At 43.2% G+C, this 25,056-nt stretch overlaps 1 protein-coding gene across 1 annotated transcript in view; it reads right to left on the bottom strand.

The window, feature by feature from the left end:
- The window catches only part of LOC134551476 (deubiquitinase DESI2-like), a 52,369-nt gene that overhangs the window by 6,640 nt on the left and 20,673 nt on the right, over positions 1-25,056 (bottom strand). The window contains exons 2-4 of the mRNA XM_063399136.1: positions 12,906-12,978; positions 11,489-11,582; positions 10,349-10,490 (exon numbers count right to left, since the gene is read on the bottom strand). Coding sequence (XP_063255206.1) covers positions 10,349-10,490; positions 11,489-11,582; positions 12,906-12,978 — 309 coding nt within the window. The remainder of the gene's footprint in view (positions 1-10,348; positions 10,491-11,488; positions 11,583-12,905; positions 12,979-25,056) is intronic.

Raw genomic sequence — 25,056 nt, 5'->3', positions numbered from 1 at the left:
AATAACTCGTGTTTCAGTCTCAAGCCTTGTTTCCTATCGTTAGTGAGAAGCAGGTTGCTGCAGATGGAGATAAAAGGAGAATACAGGAATTCAGAGACATGGAGAAAGATCTGTATGACAGTGTTAGCAGGAGTCCTAAGCAAAAGGCTCCAGTCTCAAAAGCCTTTCAATATATTCCAACAGTTCATTACAGCCCTCACACTTTTCATTTATCATCGGGGAGTTGTGAAAAGGGGTATTTTTGCCATCTTCAGTCATGGAAAGGAGGCACTGTTCTCAGGCATTTGCACACACACAGACTCAAAGGCCCCGTGAGGGTGTGACTAGGAATGAGCTCCCCAAACAGAGTGAACTAACTAAGCTCCAAGGCACTATGTTCATTTATAACAGATAAAGAAACAGGGGTTTCGGTTTGGTAAGACAGATGCAAAAAGCAGATAAAATAAAATAGGTGGATAAACCTGCCACATTTACACCAGCCCCAGAGAGCTCAAGATATTTTTCTTTTGTTAAATTTCCTCTTAAAGTATCTTCACTTTTAATATTTTTTTCTATGTAGATCACATTTTAGGGAAAACCTAAAATAGCTGCAGAGGTATATATTGTGACAAAATCTGGCCTTTTTCAAAAAATTGAAATTATATGCTGAAATCTTGCCATTTAGGGGGGGTTGATTTCTGTTTCAAATTACCTGTCAACTCATATTATTCTGCACAAATAGATAAATGGGGAAAGAAGATGGACTGAGAGCTGAAAAGTCCATATAAAAAGTTAAGCCAGTAATAACTCTCGTTGGACTATGCAGGATAGCAAGGCAAGAGTTAACAGTGGGGGGAAAATAAAATTTTTATAGAAGCCTTCATTCTAAGGAATTCCCAAAGGCTTCATAAATTTCAAGTTATACACAACCTACACCCAGAAATGTTATTTTACCACTGCAGAGACACTACATCAGGAATGCAATATAGCAATTTATTAACTGCATGCAGTCAAAACTGTGCATGCATACAGGCAGAAGCAAGATGAAAAATTACATCCATCTGAAACCATGAGAATAAATTTATGGGTGCAGGGCATCTTTATAAATAAGCTTCTTTTAAACATATGTGGCAGCTAAAAACCAGAAAATAAACACAGCCTGTTCTCCGTGGAGCAAACAACATTCAAAGGCTGCCACAATGAAGCAAGCCTTTCCATCAGCCTCACTGACGAATGGCTCCGGCACCAGGAAATAAAGCTTTCCTAATGTTCTTTCATGTCCTGTGGCTGCTTATTTGTTTGTTTCTTCATTTCTTGTGTCTTTTATGTCTGTTGGGAGCATTGTCTGCCCGTCATTAACAGAATTGCACATAGGTTTTCACTCAACAAAACACCTACCTCCTCTGCAACAGAGGCAACTGAAAAGCAATTGTTGACTAAGGAAGACATCAGCATTATTTGTCTACTTAGGATTTGCTAAAGACTGGTTTATAAAAGCTTTTGCTGCTTTTGACTGTGACTCAAATGCCACCTGAACCTCCTTTCTCTGGTGTTTAATCCTTTCTCTGTGATAGCTGTCAGGCTAAGGAAAGCTTCCTAGATTTTAATAACTTGATGATAAGAAGGTCACATGTGCTTGGGGATGGACCTGAAAAGCTTTCCTCTTGAATTATTCACTGATGATTAAAAAACTGCCCTCATTTGATCCTCAGCAAACCTGCCTTATTTCAGAGAATTTGCTGAAAGCCAAGCTTCTCTGGAGAAAGCAGGATTCTGATGTAGGTTTGTTATGTGCTGTCAGCTTTGCTGTGGCTGAAAAAGGATGGGTGAATATTCAGAGAGAAAGTAATATGTACTGACTACCATCTCCTGTCACTTCAGCACAGCTACACACTCTCCACAAGTAAAATACAATCCCTCTGTTCTACCAAAACTCCACCCACATTGACAAAGGACAGCTGGGACAGCCACACCATCAGGGAAGTATACACCAGACCCAGCTGTACTGCCAATCACAGAGATTGCTGTTGCTGCACTGCAGTCACGAGAGATGCATATTTCCTGCCATCACACTGACAGGCAATGACAATGCCTCCCTCTGCTATTATCAATAGGACAGATCTCTACCAATAATACAAAGGGAGGGGTGAAGAAGCCCTAGCAACCATCCTAGACCCAGTGATCTGCCTGCAAGCAAACTTGATTGCACCAGGATCATCCCCTGCCTCTCAAGGAGATCCAGGTGTGTGGCTTTACCACGCATTTCCATCTGGCAGGCAGGTTTAATAATATCCCTATGGTGTCGACATCCATCATGGGTATGCTAGAGGCCTGCTGCAGTAACCATCAGGATCCACTGAGCAGACTCCATCTGTGAATCTGCAGGGTATTTCCTGTTGGAAACCATCCTTTTAGGCTGATTTGAGAGAGTCCTGGTGACTTCAGGGGACTAGAAGATATTTACTTCCCGGGCTGAGTATTGTAGTGCTATAGCTCTAGGACTCTAGCTGCAAACTATTTGATTGGGACAGGGTTCATAATCCCTGCCTTCTAGGATCCAGAGATCCTCATCTAGGATCCTTAAAAATTTTCCAAGGCTGATCTCAGCCACCTCAAATGCTTAGAATACTCTCCTTCCTTCCTCTGTCAACAAAGAATAGGCCCAGCTCACTTTATTAACCTCCACATGTATTTTCCAAGGCCACTTCAGCCCAAGGACAAGATCACCAGCTCGCCAAAATAATTTGCGCTTTCTAGAAACTTCTGAAAATTCTACTTCAAAATGAGCTTCTAAAACAACAAGGACAAAATTCTGATTTAGGTCTCTGTCTTCTCCTACTGAAATGTGTTATGTCCCTGTTTATGTAAATAGTTAAGGAAGGATGGTTTCCACGGGAGAGGCTGAGGGATTCCCTGCTTCAGAACATCTTGTGGATGATATTCAGAAGAACTTTTCCTGAAATGTAAGACAAAAAGGTTAATAAATCTTTAGTTGAACTTGCTCTCCTGCACCTCAGCAATCTTCTCTCTTTCAGTTACTTGTGAATGAGTAATGTCTCATCAGCTAGAAGTTCTGTTTGAACCTACAAAACATCCTAGCAATAGTTTTATTAAAACTATCAGATCCTTCTAAAAGGCTCTGCTTTTGAATACCTGGTTTATTCCAAAAATCCTCGTTCAACACTTCCAAAAATCCTCATTAAACTCTAATAATTAGTTCAAATTTTAACCATTTGTCCAGATGGCATCTTTGAGCCCTGCCCTTTAGATCCAATCATTTGGATCAAGAAATGCTGAGCAATGAGGAAACATTTACTACTTAAAGCAGTAAAGTGGTGAAAAGGGTCAGTAGGTACAAAAGGATGCTGGATAATGAGATACCAGTCTGTTTTCCCAAAGAGTTTTTAATTCCTGAAATCCAAATGACCTTAAAAGGCCTTGTGAAGAATGATCAAATATGGGCACTAACTTCACAGTTGGGTCTGATTTTTTTAATACATTTCTCTGGATATAAGAGATATACGAGATGATTTGGGAAGCAAATAGGGATTTTTTTGACTGTGCTTCATCACTCCTCAGTGATGTAGTAATATTATGCTTTCATAAACTCTGAGGGAATTCATACCAGACCATTCAGGTGTTTCTCAGGGTATATAGGGAGTTTTGATCTTTTCCAGTACTTCAGATGAATTACTCAAACAAATCAAAAAGAGATCATTACTCTTTCAAGAAGATGAAGGATAGATGTGATACAAGAATAAAATCTTTTTCCACTGCCATCCTCAGGTAAAGCTCCAGCAACAAAAATTTCTAAGGCAAATCAAACCACTGCCTCTAAATTCATTTCCTAGTTATAATGAGCATCAACTTCATATATTATCAAAAGGCCCTATAATACCCAGCAACTTCATTGCTTTCCCACCACTAGGTAAAGCTTCTGGGGATTAAAAGGGGCTGCCTTCCCTGATGCTCAGAAGCCACACTTCTTTGATAATGGTGTGCTGTATGTCCTATAGCAAGGTGCTGGAAGGTTTCCTTAAATAGGGATAGTTGCTTGGCAGTAATCAAACCAATGAAAGCAGAAGGAGTGGTTTCCTTGAGTCATTTCACTTCCAGTTATGGTGCTGATTCAGAGGTGTTTTTCTCCCTTCCTATGGCAGTTTGTCCTTTTCTGAGATGTGTTGTAGCAACTGTCGTCACTCTGGTAAGAACACAGCTCCACAGCTTATTTAGAAAACTTCAGAAGCATAGAAAATTGCTGGTGAGAAGTCAAATGAGTTGTCTTCTGTTTGTGAATGGGCTAAGAAGCAAAAGCTTTCTCAGAGTCCTTAAGATCCAGTGACATGTGTGATCCTTACACTCAACACTGAGGAATATCCCCAGACTGGAGAAGAACCTCAAGGCAGTAAACGTTCATCCTCCCTCTGATCCTCTAGCTGCTGCTGTCTCCTGTGCAGAAGCTGTCCTCAGGCACTGTACTCTCAGCATATGCCCACCCATCCAAAGGGCTCCTATTCCTATATGCCCAAACTTGAACCATGTCAGTGGTTCCACCTTTACATATGTTTGGAACTACAAGCTGTGCCAAGAATGCTTTTGCCTCACCCAGGATCTGCCAAGTCCAAATTCAGTTGTAGGCTTGCAGAGAAATCATGAGCCATGCTCTTGCACTGAGAAGAGCCTTCTGACAGCAATTTCACAATTCCCTGTGTCTGCATGCTCCTACCCTTACTATACCCAAAGAGCAGACTTGGTGACAAAGTGTGTAAGTGCAAGTCTTTCTCGGCACCTCACATCATAGTTTCTCGTGGCCCACTGCTGCAGTGATCAGTGCTTCTGCAAAGCAGTGGCAAGGATAGGACCTAAGATCTCCAGATCCTCGCAGAGGACTTATAGTACAGGAATTTCTTTGAGTTTGTCTTCTCCCTGCTTTTATGACTTCTTTAGAGCAATTTCTATCTTCTGTCCTTTTTCTATCTACATCTCCATGTTCTAAAAGAACCAGGAAATTCAACAGTTCACCTTATAGAAAGAACTAATTATTTTAGCCTTCTTTATTTTTTGTTTTGTTTTGTTTTGTTTTAAAATGTTTTACTAATGTTTAAAACCAGGGTTTTTTACCATCTGGCAGAGTTTAAATATCCTTTTTCATCAGCCAGGACAATTCATAAAGAACACAAATATTTTGCAGTGACTTGAAGGGCACTTTGAACGGGTTGCTGTAAGTACACATTAGGGAGGATTGCAGGGGATTGTTAGGAACAAAGTAACTTAAAACAGAAGATCAAACAGAAGGGCTTTTTCCAGTCTTGACATAGACCTAACTGAATTCCCCACACGTGCATAACTTCATCAGAATAAATTCCCACTGGAGTATTAAAGCACAGAATGGGACATAAACTCAGAACAGGACAGGAAGTTTGGGATCTGATGCTGATGACTTCACTGAGTTTTCTTTGCATAAATTGTAAGCATAAGTCCTCCAAAGGGATTGCCCCTCCTCTTGGATAGTTTCTTCACAGACTATGATACTATTAGATTTTGGGGACTGTCAGCATGAGCAACATAAAAGGAGCAAACTTCTTGCAGTCAAGTTGCTAATCCCAGTTGATGGACCTCTTTATTTTAACCCACAATTTGTTTAAGAGGTTTATAAATACAGGTATCATGACATCATGTTGCAGGAATCAAGTGGCTGAGGCAACCTTGACTAGATTTTGACTGCTTGAATCAAGGTCCCCTCACATTTCCACACTGACCTAGATGGTGAGGGTAAAGGGAGGATGCAAAGGGGTTACAAAGTGGTGTGTATAGAGTGACCTTAAATTGGAGCTGGGCAGATGCACAGGGAGTGCATCAGATTTCTTTCTTATGATTATCCGTCAGGACATTCTGCCCTGCTTTACATCAGAACTTCCTTCAAAACTAATTAAAATGCTGTGCAGACACTCATGCTTTCTGGTAGTTCTTCACTTCTTGAATAATCCAAAGTTCCTGGTGAAGAAGAATCCACAGGAAGAGACTCCTGATCATGCAGCATGTTCATTTACTGAGAAAGCTGCCATAAAATGGCATTTGGGATGAAGTCTGAACTGCTGCAGCTGAAACTGCAGCATTCTGTTTTCTTTCCAGAGAAGCTGCTTTGTGAGTAGACCAAGCCATGCCTCTTTGTTCCAATAGCTGCTCGTTAAAAGTCTATAGGGAACTGACAAAGCAGGGAGAGAACTAAGTCTTGAGCAAGTTAAATATGCTTGACAGCGTGCAGTAGACAATAAGGAAACTTCAGAGCAAAGTGGCAATGAGAGAGTAACAAAGAAAGCCCTTTGCAGCTTACAAGCGATGTGGGCAGGAGGTTCAAAAGACTCAGAAGAGATGTATGGATTCAGAGAGAGGCTCAATGCCACAGCAGCACACAGTGAGGCTGCAATGAGGCTGCACAGTGTACTGCAAAGTGAGTTTTTTCAGAGGTAGACAGTAGATCAAAGGCATGCCCAGTGGTTAAGTACAGCTTGGCTGCCCGTGCTGGACTTCTGTAGCCCAGGGATTTTTCAAGGTGCATGGCCAAATGGCAGAGTCACGGTCACAGGTCCAGACATACCCCTAACCATCAGCAGTCAGCCTGCATGTAACTCTTAAACACTGTTACCAGTTATCATGGCAGGACCAAGGCATCATCATATTAATTGGGAATTTGACAGAAAAAATGTTTCCTAAACAGATGTAGATGGAAGATTTCTGAATGAATGTTCTATTTGTTGAGAAAACATAGGTAAAGGAAAAAAAAAACATAAAAATCTGAAAATAAAGCCTGGTTTCAGCAGTCCTGAGGATGAAGAACCTGTTCTACAACTCCTGGCAACTGGATATGTGACTGTTGTCTCACAGCATGATCCTGAGGAAGCTGATGAAGGAAGGAGAGCCAATCTTACACCTTTCTCTGCAGAGCTGTGACCCCAGCCAGCAGCACACATGGCTACATTTACCTCAGTCTGTATGACCAGATGGCATTATCCTCCCAGCCCATGGCCTGCCACAGGGACAACATCTGTATGGATCCTAACTAGCAAGCCCACATCCAGCTGAGGAAATTGGGGTGCCTGAATTCAGCTCCCTAGCACAGGGCCTGCAACCAAACCTCGAGGCCTGCCAGACAGGTCTGTGTAAACACACACTAACACAGACATCACCACTCAGCTATAAAGTTCTGTCTATGTTTTTGCATGCTGAAACAGAACAGTACCAGCCAAAAACCAAGTAACTAACACTGGCAGATGAGAGAGCTGTCATCAAAAGATTTCAGAGCCTGTTTTGAAGGAAGCCAATAAGCCAGTATGCAAGGACAGCACAGGGATGTGACCTGCCTAGCATTACCCAGGAGGCTCAGAACAACCATCTCCTTAACGTGCACAATGGCTTATGCTTTTAAGCAGAAAAGCCTAAAGGCTGTTGGGAGCAGATCTAGGCATTCTCTCTTTCATGCTAAAAAGCATCCTCCACCCCAAGCCCTCTCTGGGGTAAAAGGGCATTGTGATACCTATAGCATCACCTTTCAGGCTACAGCAACAGAGAGATCAAGAATTTGCACAAAAAATCCTTGGCTTCTTTTTTTTTGTGGCTGGAATGAAACTCCAGTTCCAGTGCTTCATTGTGTTGAGCAAAATTTCTACATCTTTCTTGTAATTCTTTCAAATTTTAATAATTTTCCAGTTTCCTGTCTTTAACTGTCACATACCATGAGTATGCTATAACAGGTGCTAAATATTTTTGTTGTTGTTATTATTACTCCTTCGCAGATGACAAGTTTGAAGAAAAGAGCAATACAAATACTAAAGAGATGCATCTCAGAATTGATTTTTGGGTGTAAATATAATTTCTGTTTTCTGGCTATATGGTGGCACATTATCCACACAGGCTTGTGAGCCAGTCATCATGCAGCCAGCATGATGTTGTGTGCCCAGTGAGGATGCATCTTGTAGCTCTGCATGGAAGGGACTGGAGCTTCCCAATGGGGTGATTCTTAGTTTGTTTAGTTTTAATGGGAACTACAGGAAGAGGAACAGAAAAAATCACTTAGGCTGGGAAGTAAAGAAAGCATTCAGATGTTGAGAATAGAAACTTTCAGTTCTGCTTTCAGTTCTGTCTCCATAGATTTCAAGCAGACTTCCTCCAAAAGGTCAGAGATATCCCAAGATAAGCTATGCTACTTCTCACCCAGCTCCAAATTGCCAAAATGACAGTACTTACCAGAATGGATGGGGCTACCTATTGTAAGGCAGCCACACATATTCCTCATGTTGCTAACTGATTGAATGGATAGGATTTTTTCTTAGTTCATACCACCAGGTATTTTTATAAGAATCTCAGCTCCCATTTTCTGTATCCCCATGCTAGAGACAATCCAGGACATTCTGCTCCTGGGCCTGCTGCCCAGCTCCTCCAGGTTTGCATTTGTAATGCATTAGAGAGGGTTGATAAACACAGGCATATGTGAAGAGCAACAGCAACAAAAAATCCTGCTTGCCCATGAAGGGTTTATTTAAACTGACATAAATCTGGAGAAAATTCTGCTCCTGGGAGTGGAAGTGTCAGAACCAGCCATTCAGGCTTTTGCTTTACAATCCAGACAGGTTATGGGGCGATGCATGAGCGCTCTGAATCCACCAAGAAAGCTCTTGCAGGAAAACTTAACCCTAAACTCCACTCCTATAAAGATGCCCAGCAAAAGCATATTGAAAACAAAATTTAAAATTTTCTATAAGAGCTCTTAGTTGACTTGTGTTAGGAGAGCTGGACAAGGAAGGGGCAGTGAGGGATACACTGATGTGTAGCAGTAGAATCAAGGAAGAATGGCTTTGAGCTTATAGCTTAGAGACAAGACAGACATTTTACCTTTCAAAACACATAGTGAGCAGTGACTTTACTTCACTGCTGCAGGTAAAGGATTTTATTTATCTTTTTCTAATAATCCCACAGCTTTCTCCTGAGTTTTCTTCATAATTTTTCAAGTTCCTTTTTCTGTTTTAGTAATTTGACATTTGCTTCCAAATTAGTAGTGTGGCTAACATTGATTTTCTCACTGTACTGCTTAGAACTTCCTTCTCTGTTGTACAAATTCAATTCCTTCCTGTTTGTTTTAATTTGCCAACATTTGCAGAAGGACTCTATATATAATTAATGAAGATGGAACCAAAAGAGAATTGGTGTTCCTAAGAGCATAAGCAGGTCCCTTGTAAATCAATTGCTGGTTCTCAGATTCACTTGGTATTTTCTTAGAAAATCATACAGTACTTTTTCCACACAGCTCACTTGGGATCCATGATGGGCTTGTTTGGGGATGAATGAACACTTGTGACAAAAGAGGTTGTTGGCATAGGACCCTTGCCTCATATGATGAAGAAAGGCAAAAGATGTGTAATTAATTAGGATGGGGGTCCCAGAGGGAGAAATTAAAGTTTTACTGTTCCAGCAGTCCTACCCTATCACAACAAATTATATTCTCTCCTTGAGTTTGCCATAAAGCAAGTATGGAAAGCACAGAAACAGTTTTTATGGAAGGTCACTCCATTTTGTGCTTTGCCCAACTTTTTCTGAGACTGGTTTAAGATCTGAAAATCAGATTTACACAAATGCTGAATATTCACACCTTTATTGAAACACACTTTAACCAGCTCATCTGGGAATTCAGGAGGAAGGCAACTTCCACCCAAAATAATCACATCTTTAAGAATCAAAAATCAGATACCCCAAATCAGCAGATAGATGGAATAAAATTTGTGCTTCTCTGTGCTTCAATTGTCTTTGAATAGAAATAACAGCTCTGTTATAATAATTTCTCAAAACTCACAGTGGTTTTGAGAACATGGATGTGAATAAGCACCAAAGAGGTCTATAAGAAAATAAATTCTTTTTTTAATAGGTTTGGATGGTGCAGATTAAATAAAGAAAAAGAATGCCTACTCTCTGAAGAGTGCAAATTTGTTTCCAGAACACTTATAAACCATTTTTATGCCTTTGCAGATCATACACTGTTATTTATGTTTGTTATAAAAATGATTGTTCATTTGCATGCTAACCAGGTCTGTCCTTTCAATTCCTGCTCAGTGCCTGTTCAGTGAACCAAATTACAGGCACTCCTATTTTCCCACACAGTTTAGACCAAACATGTGATAAACCTGCCACATCTCTACCTCCTGATCTCATCCCTTTCAACAGCAAAAGGCTTCCAAAAATATTAAGGGCAGACAGAGAGAGAATATTTGGCTATGGGCTCTGACCTGGCAGGGTGTGCTGACCCCAGGTCCCTTTCTGTGAACATTACTACAGAACTGACACAGTAAAAAATGAATAAATAAACCTCGTTTGTGCCCACCTCAGCCAGAGCAGAAGAAAAGTGATTACAGTTCTTGTGCATCAAGTGGTACGCATTGCCTTTGTATTCCTTGCCCAGCTCTTCCATAATCTTATCCACGTCCTCTTCTGTAAAGTCCGTAGTGCCCAAGGCAATGGATTCTCTAGATAAAAACAAAACATCCAACAGGAAAAACAGGAAGATACAGTGAAGAGCGTGATACATTCCAAGGAAGAAAGAAATTATCAGATATTGGCCTATATCTGGAGGACAGGCTTAAAATGTTATGGACATGCATATCTGAGGCTGTCAGAGACTCTCACTAACAGAATGGCACAGTAATATCTACAGCTGTTCCACAAAGCAAGTTATCACACAGGCAACAGCCCTGAGATCTTCTTGCAGCAGGGAAGTCTCAGTTCTGGACATCTGCTCCTACTCTCCCATCATCCCAGAAGAAAAATTTCTATTACAAGAGAGGAGATGTTTTTCCCACAATCGAGAGGGTCCCTTGAGCCAGGAAGGGGCAGACTGAAAACTTTATGCAGAAACCTACTGCTTCTCCAAATATTCACTCAGTAGCACTTGCTCTAAAATGGCCCTCAACATAAACTGGCAGTCTGGCAAGGTCAGGTCCCCCTGCCACAAACATTTCCTTGACCCACTGTCCGACAATCTGAGCATTTTGAACAGAAGAATGCAGCATCCTCTCAGACTCCTCTAGCAGCCAGTCTGTTCCTTGTAACGGAGCAGCAATAAACACACGCCATGACTTCAGGTACTCTGTGCAGTATCCACAGAGAGGGGGTGCTCATAAAAGGAGAAGGCTTATTTTTTTCCCCTGTGCATGTTCTCTATGTAACAGGCAAAACTGGGAGCACAGAAGATGAATAAAATGGGAAAAGAGAACTGCACTCATTTGTAAGCGTTCTCTTAATCCCTGACAAACAGTTCATCGCTGTTCCCTGTTTGCTGTACACACTCTTTTATCCACCTCCAAAATCCCTGCAGGGCTGCCTTTGAATCAGGATCATGTAAAGGATGGCAGTGAGGGCACTTCTGAGGAGAGTGAAAGGAGGATCCGGATGACAGGACTTCCCTGCTCCCCCTACACCAACGGCTACCAGGGGCAGGGGGGAAGATGTAGAAAAGGTACTTTACTTGAATTTAAAGGTCTCGCCAAGTTCTACCGCACTGCCAGGTGTGATCTCGAAAATCCCACTGAAAGGGTAGGGATGCCCTCCATAGGCAAACTCTGACAAGGAAAGAAACAGACTGTGAGTAACTGAATGAACGCCATGTCAGGAAAAAGTCTATGGCAGCTGTCTGCATGGCTCAACATCAGCAGCAGGGGCTGGGCTATTGCCAAAATCTGTTTCAGCCAGACTCTGAAAGCTGTTTTCACTGCCTGGTTACCTTTTGGACTGAGGATGCCCTCACAGCCTCCCTCCATGCTAGCACTACTGCTTTCCCACAGCACCAGGAAACCCGAGTCGGTCCCCATCCAGGTGGCTTTCTTTCAGTGGAAAGTTCTGCACTGAAGGCATCTAGATAAACTATGAGAGACTGCCAGGGGTGCTACTGAGCTGGAAGAAGCCATTTCTAGAGTGGGGTGAAATCAAATCTTCCAGAGGGATTTACAGGCAGTGAGTGGGAAGTCTTTGCAGAAGGCCAGGCTGATTGTACTCTGCTGCCTCAGCACACAGTTCAGGCCGTGGAGTCCCTCCATGTCACACAGGCCATCTTGCATGGCCTGTGAAACACAGCCTGTGATCCTCATGGTGTCACACAGGCCATCTCACAGGCCCTGTGAAAGCCTCTGTGCTCAAGGTGGAAATAGCACCACAAGGGTTCAGGCTAGTGCATGGCACTGCCTAAAAATACCATGAGTGAGTAGCCAAGTCATCCCCATTTAATGCTGAAAAAGGAAACAAAGTCTGTAATAGTAGTTCATCCTTCCCTACACTACAGATGTTTTCCAGATCCCTTGACTTTTGAAATGGATGGCTCTAATCAGCTTGTACTCCATCCAGACAATTTCAAAAGTGTTACATGACATTTGCCTTTTTTTGTAACTGTACTGTTTCAAATCAACAGTTTCCAAAACTGGAAACCCAGATTCCAAGGTTTCTAGACCATACACATTCATAAAGAATTACTGGAAAAAAGATTTTTCCTGACAGGGAATTAGCACAATCACATCTGCAGGCCTTAAGACAACCCCTGATCCACCCCTTTTCCTCCTCCCTCATTTCTCCATTCTCTATCCCCTCCTTTCACTTCAGAATGGCTTTCCAGCATTGCTCCTCCTATCTGCCATCCTGCTACACACCTGCACAAGCTATACAGGCTGCAGTTACAGGCTGAATAAGAAGGACTACATGGTTCATAACAGAACTGCATGAGTTCCTCCTAGACTCCACAATGGACTCTGAAAGAGAATAGGCTGAGTTTTTCAGTTTTTATTCCTCCAAACATTCCTTGCCAACAGCTGTAAGTTTGGGATGCTTTTCCATATCAGACTAGCCATACAGTTGTCCCCATGTTCTTCAGGTAATAAAAAGGAAATACTTCATACCTCTGCCGTAGATCTCGATGCCAGAGTGGAAGACACCAATCCCCAAGGTGGAGGTGTATTCGTTTATCCAGTACTACAGTAAGAGAAAAGCCACATTGGGAAGCATTAGTGGAAAAGAAATACATGATCTTGGTCTAGGGTATATCCCCCATCTCCCCAGTTCCTCTTAAGGAAAAGAGTGATTTTGAAATTATCTTGAGACAAACAAACTGGGGTTCTCACAGACCAACAGAAGTGGGCATTGTGTTTATTCAGCTGGATTGAATTAGCCCTCTGAAAAATCCTCATCTAACCCTTCCCACCTAAGGTACTAACCTGTATTAAGATACAACTGGACCTGAATGTGCATAAACCCAGCTGCTACAGGATGTGTGATTACTTATCTATCTTCTCACCTAATGCCTGACAGTGAGGCAGTTTTACCAATTCACTTTCCTTATTTGATCTTCAAAATCTTCTATAAGAGAATCCCCAATTATTTTCCACGCCCCTTGTAACATCACCTCCCAGCACCCCTACTTATCATGAGTTTGGTTTTAGGCAAAGAGATCACAGAGATGGATGTTTGTTGCCCCAATAGGTCAGACAAATGTTCAAGAGGAGCTGTTAAGCAACTCCATTGCTCTGGAGGCCAGCATTCCCCCGTCATATTCGGAGCAGAGAAACACTGCAGTCCAGTGAGTGTGTGTGACGCTCCTCTGCCGAGCACTGCGCAGGGCCTGTTTCCACCACACCGTGAAGGGCAGTGCAGACACCCAGACAAGCCCCAGATAAGCTAATTCCGGAGAGGGAAGCTGTACAGCCATGCCAGGGCAGTGCTGCATTGGAGATAATTAGCCCTACTCAGCATCAGTGTTTATTAGGTCAGCTGCAGAGCTGCACTGCTACAGAAATGATGTTTCAGGCACTGAGGAAACTGCCCATGCCTGGTATATTTACAGTTCACTTACTGCTGTGCAAGGAAGATACATCTTCTAGTAACTCAGAGCAACTAAATTCTGGTTTTAATCTACCACTGCAAGGAAAATGAGTGTTGTTCACTTGTTCCTGTACAAGGACATGACAGGTTCATTAAACTAAAATTCTCTTCTGGGTCTGGTAGCAGCTTCTTTTGGAACCAGAATAAGCTGCACCTTCCCTGTGGAAGCTGCACCTTCTGGTGTCACTGAGCTGCCATGGTATGAGTAAGAGCCCCTCTGCTGTCAGGCAACCAGAGGTCTGGCATACTCCACCTACTGTGCTTGCACTACTTGCTTATGTATTTATGATGACTGCAGTAGCTCTGTAAATCACCTGAAAATGTTTTCTGCACAACCACTGCTACTGTGAAAAAACACAGTAGCTTTGATACGAAAGCCACAGTCCCAAGCCTGACTTAATGTATGGCTAATCTTGATATCTTAAACCATGTCCCCAAAAATGCTTGCCTCTGGCAGTACAGCAGTTCCATTTCCCTCCAGAAAAGGCTGTAATGCTTCTTGTTCTTTGTGAGTTTTTTTTTTTTATCACAAATGATGTATTGTTGTAGGAGGGCAGCAAACTGCCTGACCCCAGCTGCAACTCTGCCCACTGCTCTCTGCAGACCTTGTGTAACCTCCATTTACTTCTTCACTTGAATTATGCAAACTCTTAAGGGTCAGGTAGATTTCAGCCTTTGCCAGTTGGAACAGCACATTAGCAGTGAACCCTGGGTTGAACACCATGCCTGGTATTTAGGTGCCCTTGCCTTCTGCTGCCCCTCCCCACAGTTTTCTGTTGCCTAGTTCTCTGCAGCAAGAATATCCCTACTCTGACTGGGGGAGAAGATAGAGATGGAGGCCACACATGACACCAGGCAACAAAAGCCAGTGTCTCCCCAGGCACAAAACCCTCCATTCAGTTCTTGAACCTCCCACACCTCATAGAATTATAGAATCTTTAAGGTTGGAAAATACCTCTAAGATCATCAAATCCAGCCATCAACCTAGCACCACCACCATGTTCACCACTAAACCACGTCCTCAATGCCATATCCCCTCATTTTTTAAATACTTCCAAGGATGGTTACCCACCACTTCCTTGTACAGTCTGTTCCAATGCTTGACAACCCTTTCTGAGAGGATATTTTTCTTAGCATCTATTCTGAACCTCCCTTTACACAACTTCCAGTCATTTCCATCCTGTCACTTGTTGCCTGGGAGAAGAGACCAACCCTCACCTCACTACAGCCTCCTGTCCTGTGGTTGTAAAGAGCGTTCAGGTGTCCCCTGAGCCTCATTTTCTCCAGGCTAAACACCTCCAGCTCCCTCAGCTGCTCCTCACACTTGTGCTCCAGACCCTTCACCAGCTCTGTTGCCCTTCTCTGGACCTGCTCCAACACCTCAATGTCTTTCTTGTAGTGAGGGGCCCAAAACTGGATGCAAGATTTGAAGGATTCACCAGTGCGAGTACAGGGGGACAATCCCTGCCCTGGTCCTGCTGGCCACACCATTGCTGGTACAGGCCAGGATGCCACTGGCCCTCTTGGCCACCTGGGCACAGCTGGCTCGTGTTCAGCTGCTGCAGACCAGCACCCCCAGGTCCTGTTCTGCTGGGCAGCTTTCCAGGCACTCTTCTCCCAGCATAAAGCACTGCCTGGGGCTGTTGTGACACAAGTGCAGGACCTGGCACTTGACCTCACTGCACATCATATGATTTGCCACAGCCCATTGACCCAGCCTGTCCAGATCTCTCTGCAGAGCCTTCCTACCCTCAAGCAGATCAACATTCCTGTCCAACTTGGTGTTGTCTGCAAACAGACTGAAGGGGCACTCAGGGGTTAACTCCTGAGTTAGATAGTCTCAGGTAGTCTCAGTGAGCTTCAGGGAAACACTTGTTTCTCAAGTCCTGCTGAAACAACTCCCAGATGATGCAGTAACTAGGTTGTCTTCTTCCCTCAGGCTGAGCTATTGTCTCTCAGCAACAATACAACCAAAACATGCCCAGGTCACAGCAGCCACTTTGCTTAGAGAAGTAACTAATAGGAAGAGAAGGGAGACTTTTTAAATTAGAAATACTCTTGCCAGTTATCAAAATCAGGGCATTCTGCAGAGCCTCATCTGCATCAGGCTTTGTATTTCAAACAAGGAAGTTACATGGAAAGCCACTTGCAGCTATCGCTTTTTCTTCTTCCATATTAAAGGTTATGTTCGATCCAGACAACAATTAAGCAAACAAGCAAGAAAAAAACCCCTCTCCTTGACCGACTACTTGTTAATGTTCTGAGATTTGACATACATGCAGAGCACCCTCATACCTGCAGATCACAAACCTGCGCTGTCCCCCAGGCACTCTTGTTCGCAGCACAGAATTTCAGCCCCTGCAACCCATCCTGCCCAACTGGAGCAGAGGGACAGGCTTCAGGACAGCTCTGAAAGCACAGGTGATGAGGAGGCTCCTCCAGATATACAGGAGAGAGGAGCAAAAGTGTTTCTCTGGCTGATGTCAGGTGTTGCAAGACTATGACCATGACATGGACATTTCTATATTCAAATGGTGTATTTTTCAATATTAATTCCTTTAAGTGAGCTATTATGGACTGAAGTGCAACAGCCTCAGCCATACCTGAATTTGAACTGAACAGAAGCTATCCTTTCCTTCAAATAATTTCAGTCACACAAGGGTGTTATTGAAGCGGGGCCTGATTTGCATCTTTGTTCTATTGATACAATACTGATATGACCTACTAGCAAGACCAAACTGCAAGGCAGCTCTGAATCATGGCTGTACTGTCCTCATCTCACCCCTGTCTCCAGGGTGCTGTAGAATCTGCCTCCAGTGTGTGACTGAACTCCCAGTGAACGCCTCACAGCACTTTGGCACAGCCCCCGGCTTGTCTCAGAAGGAAGCTGTGCTAAAGTGAACATGTCAGTCACTTGCTGAGCTGGAAAAGAGAATGCAAGCCAGATTTGAAGCCAGGTTTGTACACACATGCACGAGCTGGCCTTGTTTTCCAAGGGGTTTGCAATTCTGAGCGTAAGAACAACAGCAACAGTCAGCAAATACTCATCTCTGGAGGAAATTGGTTATTGCTTATTTGAAAAACAAAAATCTGCAGCCTGTTCAGTCAGATGAAAAGAGCCAGAGAACTGAATACAGCCATATCTTAAAGGGAGTTGTGATTCATTCTTGCATTGCATACTGCCTGGAAAATTGTGCCCTAAACCATACAGAGAGGGACTTGGGGCATTCTGTCTCATTTCCATCTTCAGCAGAGACCAAGAAGAGCTCAGATGGTAACAGAGGCAGGGAGGAAGGCTGACCAGGCTATAATCACTTCATAACAGCAGCAGATAACCCAAAACTCAAAATTCAAACCTAGAGAGGAACCTCTGCATTTAGTTTGTTGTGTATCAGTTAATAGCTTTTAATGAAGGTCCCTGATTAAGTAGAATTTGAAAATTGTCAGGTTTTATTCAGGTTTTCCCTGATTTTCTGTTGGTTTGGTTCTGAAATCAGAATAACCAGTGAGATAGTTTAGATTCTGGGAGACACTCTGAGTCAGTTCTTATGTTATTCACTTCATTTCTCCATCACACAGAGGTCGAAGTCTTAACAAAACAGTGAACCATGCCCTAACTTTTCAGAAAAGAAAGAAACTAAAAAGGGTCATTGTATTGATATACGTCTTTTAGGTCTAGAATGGAGAAGCAGATGATGTGATACTGGCAGATTATATCATCCTGGCAGTTTTCAGAGCAGGAGTTCCCAGGAACTCATGCCAGAAACATGAGTTTCCAGATAGAAGAGGCCCATCCATGCAGCCATAACTTCTGCCATCAACTAATACTGTACTATAACATTGAAGTTTCTGTCACTAACTCTCTCTCCCCTACTTCAGACCTACTTCATTACTTTCAATTGTGTGTCACCAAAATCTTTCCTGCATCAAAGCACTGAGCAGTTTAACTAAACAGCTCCCCACATGCTGGAGACAAGATCTCTTCTGTGAGTATCTCAGATATTCTGAGCACTTGATACTTCCTCTGAGCAGCCAACACACTAAGCAATATTCCATTTATCACCCCAATACTGACTGGATATTCCAGTCCACCAGATCCATCCACTACTGAACAGAGGCTAAGCCTTCCTTGCTTATGATCTGTATGAACATATAGGAAAGAAATCCACCTGTTGTTAATTAGATCTGATTTCAATAAATAGCTGCAAACTCAGAGTATCCAGTGTCATAGATCATTGCTGAGAGCTCTGCTCTTCAGCAGGCATCACATACCAGCAATGTCTGTGCCAGGATACCAGGCTAGAGAGAGCTTGGCTCTGACCTCATCTGGTGCTCTGATGTCCAGGTATGACCACACACTACTGTGACAGACACACCTTTACCAAAGACAGAAGATGAAATAGTAACTAACTTGTCCATGTCTCTTCTCAAAGCACCGTCTGCATGTAATTCAGAAGCATTACTTCCTTTTCCCTGTGAGTTCACTGGCAGAGCTTTGCTTCTAGGAGAAAGGGAAAACCCAGTAAAGCCAGTAAATACCCAGGTATTTAGACATTGCTGGGGAGCAAGGAGCATGGTAAGGGACTCCTGTCAACACAGGTCCCATGAGAGACTGTCAGCCCTACACCTGAGCTTGATTTTAATCCTTTCCCTCTTGAGGGCCAGGTCACACACTGCTTGGCCCTTTAGAGGGATGTCTCCTCCTTATAGCATGGGGGATCTGGCTTGCTGAAGAGAACCTTGGCTCAACAAATCCAAGTGGAGACACTCAGGGCAGTGCTTGCCCCTGAAGCTGAGTTACCTAAGCAGCCTCGTGAAGGCATGCAAAGGACTGTGTGCACTGACAAACACACTTCTCAGTCCTATCTCAAACACCAAGAGAATGCACTGCAATGTTAAATCTCAACACAAAAGGCAGTCTTTTAAAGGCAATATCAGATTGATGCAGGAGACCAGCTAGGGAACATCAAAGCAATACCTCAGCATTATGTCCTGAAATGCATCGATCCAGAAACTGAGAGCACAAAAGATAAAACTGGAGGGGAAAGCTAGAGAACAGCATTTCAGGAAACCAGCGAGTAAAATCCCAGCTGTTTACAGCATACAGCCAGCAGCTTCAGAAGAGTTTGTTTTCCCAATACAGCTTTCTAAATCAAGATCCAGAATCTTGGGCCCACAGAGGTGGAAGGAGAGGTAAAGATCACAGATTGTTCCCCAAGTAATGCTTGCAGAGGCGAAGGAAGCTTTACTTCAGCTACAGACATGCAGGACAGGGGCCTTCCTGCAGATCCAGGGCTCTTCAGTCATACTGAAGCAGTGCTCACTTCTGTTCCATGGCCCCAGGCATGCACACAGTCCTGCAATATGTCCCAGTCCTGCTGTTCACCCCTTCTGCCCTGGAGCTCTAGTGGTAAAAACTCACTGCCATGTGGGATGACATCAAGTTATACAGCATGGCTATGATTAGCAAGTTTTCTTTTGCAATTGGGTGAGACCCAAGCTCATTTCAGTGTGACCCATGTCTCTTACACTCCATTATCCAGGGGTCCAAGGCTCATATATTCATCAAGTCTAAAATGCTATTTTTCCTAATAATACTGTGAATACAGATTAAGTGGGAAAGGGTTTCAATACACGTGGGCAGAACAGCAACTAAATAAAGCTTAACAGAGTATTGAGGAGTGATGACACAGACCTGTCTTTGATACTTGACACCTGGGAAAAGCTACCTGGGTGGGCCCTCACTCCAGCACACACAGAACATGATTCTTCCCAGCTGGAAGATCGTCTCCTGTGTCAGGTCCTCATCACTGCTGGCAAAAGCTGTCAATGTGCATGTCATGGACATGGGTGTGAAAGCCCATCAGGTCACTCCAAATCCAGTCAGCCAAAAGCAGCACCTGCTTTAGTCAGGCATGTTAACTTTCAACTACAATTCCAGACAGTGTAAAGAAACAAAACACTGCAGTAAGGAGATCTGTGTTTACAAACAGGAGCAGCCCCCAGCTGCAGTAGGCAATAACTTTCAAGGATCAAGAAAAACAGTTCCAAGGGTGTAGGCATTGGCCTGCTTGCAAATAACCGGACTAGCAGAACTGATTAAAGCTCAGGAACTACAGGTGTTCTTACAGGAGAGCATTCTCAAATACTGAGAAATCTGCAGCTTCAGTGCAGTAAGAGAGCTTTATGTAGCTCTGATGAGGCAGGGATGCAGGGTGACACAAGGACCTCACTTCATACTCTGATTGGGACAGAAGAGCTGGCTGAAGAACAGACATCTGAGGAGCAGAGTCACAGAAAGAATAAAAAGACAAGGCATCCTTTGGCATGCAACTGTCTCTGCTCTACTGCATTTTGAATGAAAGGAGCTTCTGCTAATGATACTTCTCCACCCTTCAGGTTAATATATCTAATAGGGAAACCACAGCCTGATACTTAAAACTGATACAGTTAAACTTATTCCCTGATGCAAACCCACAGATACTAGGAGAGGAGACCCAAGGCAAAATGCTCAATTGCAGCCTTGGGAGGAATGAGAGGCCAAGCCTCTGTGGGACTGCAGACTGCTCTGTCTCAGCAGGTCTTCTATTTCAGCCAAGTTCTGCTCTGCAAAGTATCTTTTTCTCTCAGGTTGGGCTAAATACATTCCTTGGCTGCCTCCTCACAAAGAATTTCTTCAGAGTTTACTGTGGCTTTTCAGACATTATTATAATATGCATCTGAATTGCCTGATGCATGAGCCAACTATAAAACCTTTACAATCAAGAAGCATAAAGAGCTTATTTCAAAGGCTTCTAAAACACTGTGTGTGGATTAAAAACTGATGCTGCTGCTGAAAGAGATTGGAAATCTACTTATGCTTGAATGTTGTGACGCAATGCGATTTTACTGGAAGAATACCAGGACAGAAGAAAATATTAATCATGCTGTGGAAAGGAAACAGTAGGCATTTCGGAAGTTAACTTTTGTGTGCATTCAGAATATTTTTAATTGAAAGTTGTAAATGAGATTGTAAATGTGACAATGGGACACCTCCAGTGTTTCCACTTACAGTCTCATCCTATAAATGGTAGGCACAGTTCTAGCTCAGTATGCTGGTATTACTTGAAGTTCCTTACAATTTTCTGCTTTCTCCATTGCTGTTTACACTTTCTACCCTGTCACACTGCTGGCAGGTGTTGTCCTGAGCAGAGCTTCCTTCCTGCAGCTACATCTGTGAGGTGTTTCCAAGTTCACTGCTGTCTCCTTGGCCTCAAGGCATGCACATGTGAAGCTGCTGTTCAGAGGGCAGCTGACCCGCTGTGTTCTGCATTAAACACAGTTCTCTTGTTGAGGAGAGCCAGCACTCATCCAGCTCATGACTGAGAACCTGCCTTGCCAATGGAGACACAGGGCAACTTGCTGCCTAAAATAAACAAATATTTTCTGTGCCTGCAGAATGACCATCCCTGTCTCTTCTGTTTGTAGGTTCACTCAAAGCCAGCCACCAGGCCAAGGGCTTGTCACACCAGCCATGACAAATGGCCCATCTTGGCTGTCTGTGTACAGAACATGGTATTTATAGCACACTGTTTACAGATTATAAGAAGCAGTGTGCCACTTTCCCAACCTCCACCTGTTTCCCTAAACTTCATTACTGACTGTGCCTGAAGGAGTCAGCTCAGTGAGCCAGGGTGGGACTGGGGACATCAAACAGAAGTCACTGAGGGGGAGTTGCTGGAGCGTGTGCCAGTGCCAAGAGCCTGTCCCACACCGGAATCTTATAAGCAGCCCTGAAGAAGGATTATCCATGCTATTGCACACCCCTTTACATGCTCTATCCCCTTAGTCTGGACAACTTTTATGCAAATTTTCATCCCGAGCATATAAAGCCAGAAAAAAAGTGCATCTATCTGTAGGATTACACTGAAATATATTCACTCACGGAATGTGCCTGAGAAACTCACATGTGTTAGAAACTTAAGGAAGTGACAATACCTTTGCCTTAGATGCATTCACAATGACAAATTGAGAGGTATTGAAAAAGAACAGCAACAAAATGATCAGGGAAGTGGCAGACTGACATATAAGAATTAATTCAGGAGAGCTAATAGCTTGGCAAAGCAATGACTGCAAATGACAAATCTGCAAACATCTGAAGGGTTGACATGAATTATGGGAGAATACTTCTTAAGAATGATACAAAAGATTCAAGTAGGAGCAACATACTCAGTTTAAAAAGAAGAGAGACTTTGACTAAGTGCTTAGAAGTTTCCTGGCAGCAAAAAAAGAACAAGAAAACATTTGTATGACTCAAAGTGAGATATTGAGAAAGCCTTAGTGTGCCTGTGCAAGATAGAGAATTGAATGGTCTGAAATGTTTTGCTCTGCTTGTCAAGGAGGCTGTTAACATTCTCAGCTGAGCATATTTCAGATGCTGCACACCTATCTGCATTGTGAGCCCTCAGTCCAGACTGTCAATAAGTAGGCTCCCCATCAAGGAAGATTCAGATGAGCTGAAAAATAATGCAAGGGAGATAAAGAGCCAACAGCTTGGACAGGAACTCATCAGGAGCTGTCTGAAGCACAGTGCAGATGCTTTGGCTCTGGAACTAGATTGTCCTTGACATATCTGGTGGGGTTAGACCTGATGGCTCTCTACCCTTCATCTTGCAGAAAGAATGTAACTGAAAACTGTAATAACAAATAGGGCTATTAAATGATTTTTCAGATGTGGAGTAATGCTGCAGCCTTGCTCAGACCAAGAAACAGTAACATCTCCTTTTCCTGTTGGTAAGGATCCGTTGATGTCTTCTGTGGACCTGTGGCAGTGTTTCTCTCCAAAGAAGAGGCTAACCCCACCCTGATGTCCAGCCTTACAGAGAGAAAACACACATTCAGTGCATCCTTTGCAAACGCTCTCGGGTTGAGACATCGGTCCTGCCTAGGCCACAGCATCTGCTTTGTTCCCAGCACTGGGCTGCAGGTCACATGCACCCCCAGAGCCCCACTGAACAGCTGACTGACAAGCAGCTGCAGCATATCCCTGAACTGCTGAAAAGCACAGTTCACCTCTGCTTGACTTCAGTCTTTCAAAGCCAAGATGAACACCCTGATCACCAGCCATAGCTTCTCCATCAAAGTGATGCATGCACATGTAAACAGCCAGCAGAAGAGAGTGAGAAATTGATGCCACCAAATAAACCAGCAGCTAAGACTTTTCTGCCAAAGGCTTGTCTAGATCCCTGCTCAGGTTCCTGAATTTCTCTTCCATGATAGCAAAATGCTAATATGACACTGATTCTTCCTTCTTGACTTCCCCTCCTTTGGAATGTTCCTGCCTGGGTCAACCCAAATACCTCCTTTTTGGTTAATCCAGGCACACCAACAGTCCATGCCTGACCACCTGAGGCAGATTTCTTGTGATCTCTTCTTGGGTTTCTAATGAGAACATCCAAAACCTTAGTCTCTTTCAAGCTCTAGTATAGTTTGAAACACCCTTCACCATGCTGTTTCCATTCATAAGTACTTCAGGAATGAAGTATTACTCATCAGAATCCAATTTATAGCCAACCTTCAGAGCCTTTGAGGGAGAAAATTAATATCTATGACAAAAAAGTCTGTCTGCTCATCCTGTTACCAAGGCTTCATGGCTTGGTGGGCTGGGCAGCTCACCCTTTTTCCTGAATGGCATTTTGTTTTCTGTTATCCTCTGACAGTGGCTCACACCTGTCAGGTGATCCAGACAAACATGTTCAGTTTTCATTTCATACCATAAGCCTTGATTACCTATCAAGATCATTTCTCCTAACCATATCTAGTTGGTGGCAGAGGAAGGAAGGATCGTCTCCAAAATTTCTAGGCTGAGACTGTCCTGAAGGAATGGGATGCAATGGACTAATGGACTAACAATAAAGCTCCTCATCTGACACATACGACCTTGAAAATTTTGATCAGCTGAATGCAGGCCACTTACAACTTTCTTTTGTCAGAGATGACTACCAAGTGGAAGGAATACCCATATTTGCATTGCAATCCAATTTATGAAAGCTTTCACCAAGGGCAACAGCCTCCTAGATACATAAGGACTGGGACATCTACTCCCTTTATACCAAGAAAGTATAAGAAACTGGTTAATGTAATTTCTGACAAGTTTCTACACAGATACCCACTTGGAGAAGACTGAGTAACAACAAAGTAATTGCAACTACAGCCATTGGAAAGGGATAAAAAGTCTGTTTATGATATCACAAAAGGACCATGAGCACCAGAGACAATGGAATAAATAGTTCTTTCTGTTCCATCCCATTCATGCAGATCACAGTAACATTGTTTTTAACCTGTTGTGTAGAGACCTAAGGTAGACAGGAAACAACTTCAAAGAAGTCTGTAGGCTAGCAGTACATTTGTTAGACAAAAGCTGACATCTTCTGTAGGAAAAAAAAAATGAGAGACACACAAATATTAAAGGAAATAAAATTATTGCCTCCAAAAAATGGAAAGAAAAAAATCTTGAGTTCAAGCAGGAGGTGGACGCATATTTGAACATCCACAGACAAACTGATGAAGGATAGTTCCATAGCTAGGATGCCAAACAAGAACTTGAGAGATATTCTCTGCTCTGCTATGGACACATCACAGATTTACTCCAGACCAGGTCAAAACTGAAATTTCGACAGCATGATACCACATTCACATTCAAAACCGTGATCCTCCAAATTCTTCTTCGAATTCCCATTTACCCTGCAGTGTTTAACACCATCATTATCAGCAATCTGAATGGAAGACCTTCCCATACAGCGTGAGCTCCACACTCAGATAAAGAGAATCCCCAGCAGAGATGAAGATCCCAGGTCTCCTTTCAAACACTGATTGTTTGCTGCTGGAAATGCACAAAGTAGGACTCACCCTGGGGTTCCCAAGGGCTGCATTAGCACCTCATAGCCAGGAGTTAGACCTACCCACAGGTGAATCTGGATCCTTACAGAAAAGTCAAAAAAGAATATAAGAATCCCCAGATTTTCTCTCTGTGCAGGGGCTGTGTAGAAACAAAATTGCATGTTGTATAGGCATGTAAATTCTCACTCTGTCTCATTCCCATTCACTTGCCAAAACCAGTTGTGCCTGTCCTGTGAGCCAACATCAGAGCAGAAGAGAGCAGGGTAGGGTCTGTTTGCACTAAGGAATCTATAC

This window comes from Prinia subflava, chromosome 5 (genome assembly GCF_021018805.1).
Source record: "Prinia subflava isolate CZ2003 ecotype Zambia chromosome 5, Cam_Psub_1.2, whole genome shotgun sequence".
NCBI lineage: Eukaryota > Metazoa > Chordata > Aves > Passeriformes > Cisticolidae > Prinia > Prinia subflava.
The sequence above is the reverse complement of the archived record's forward strand: the minus strand, read 5'-3'. Positions and strand labels throughout refer to the sequence as shown.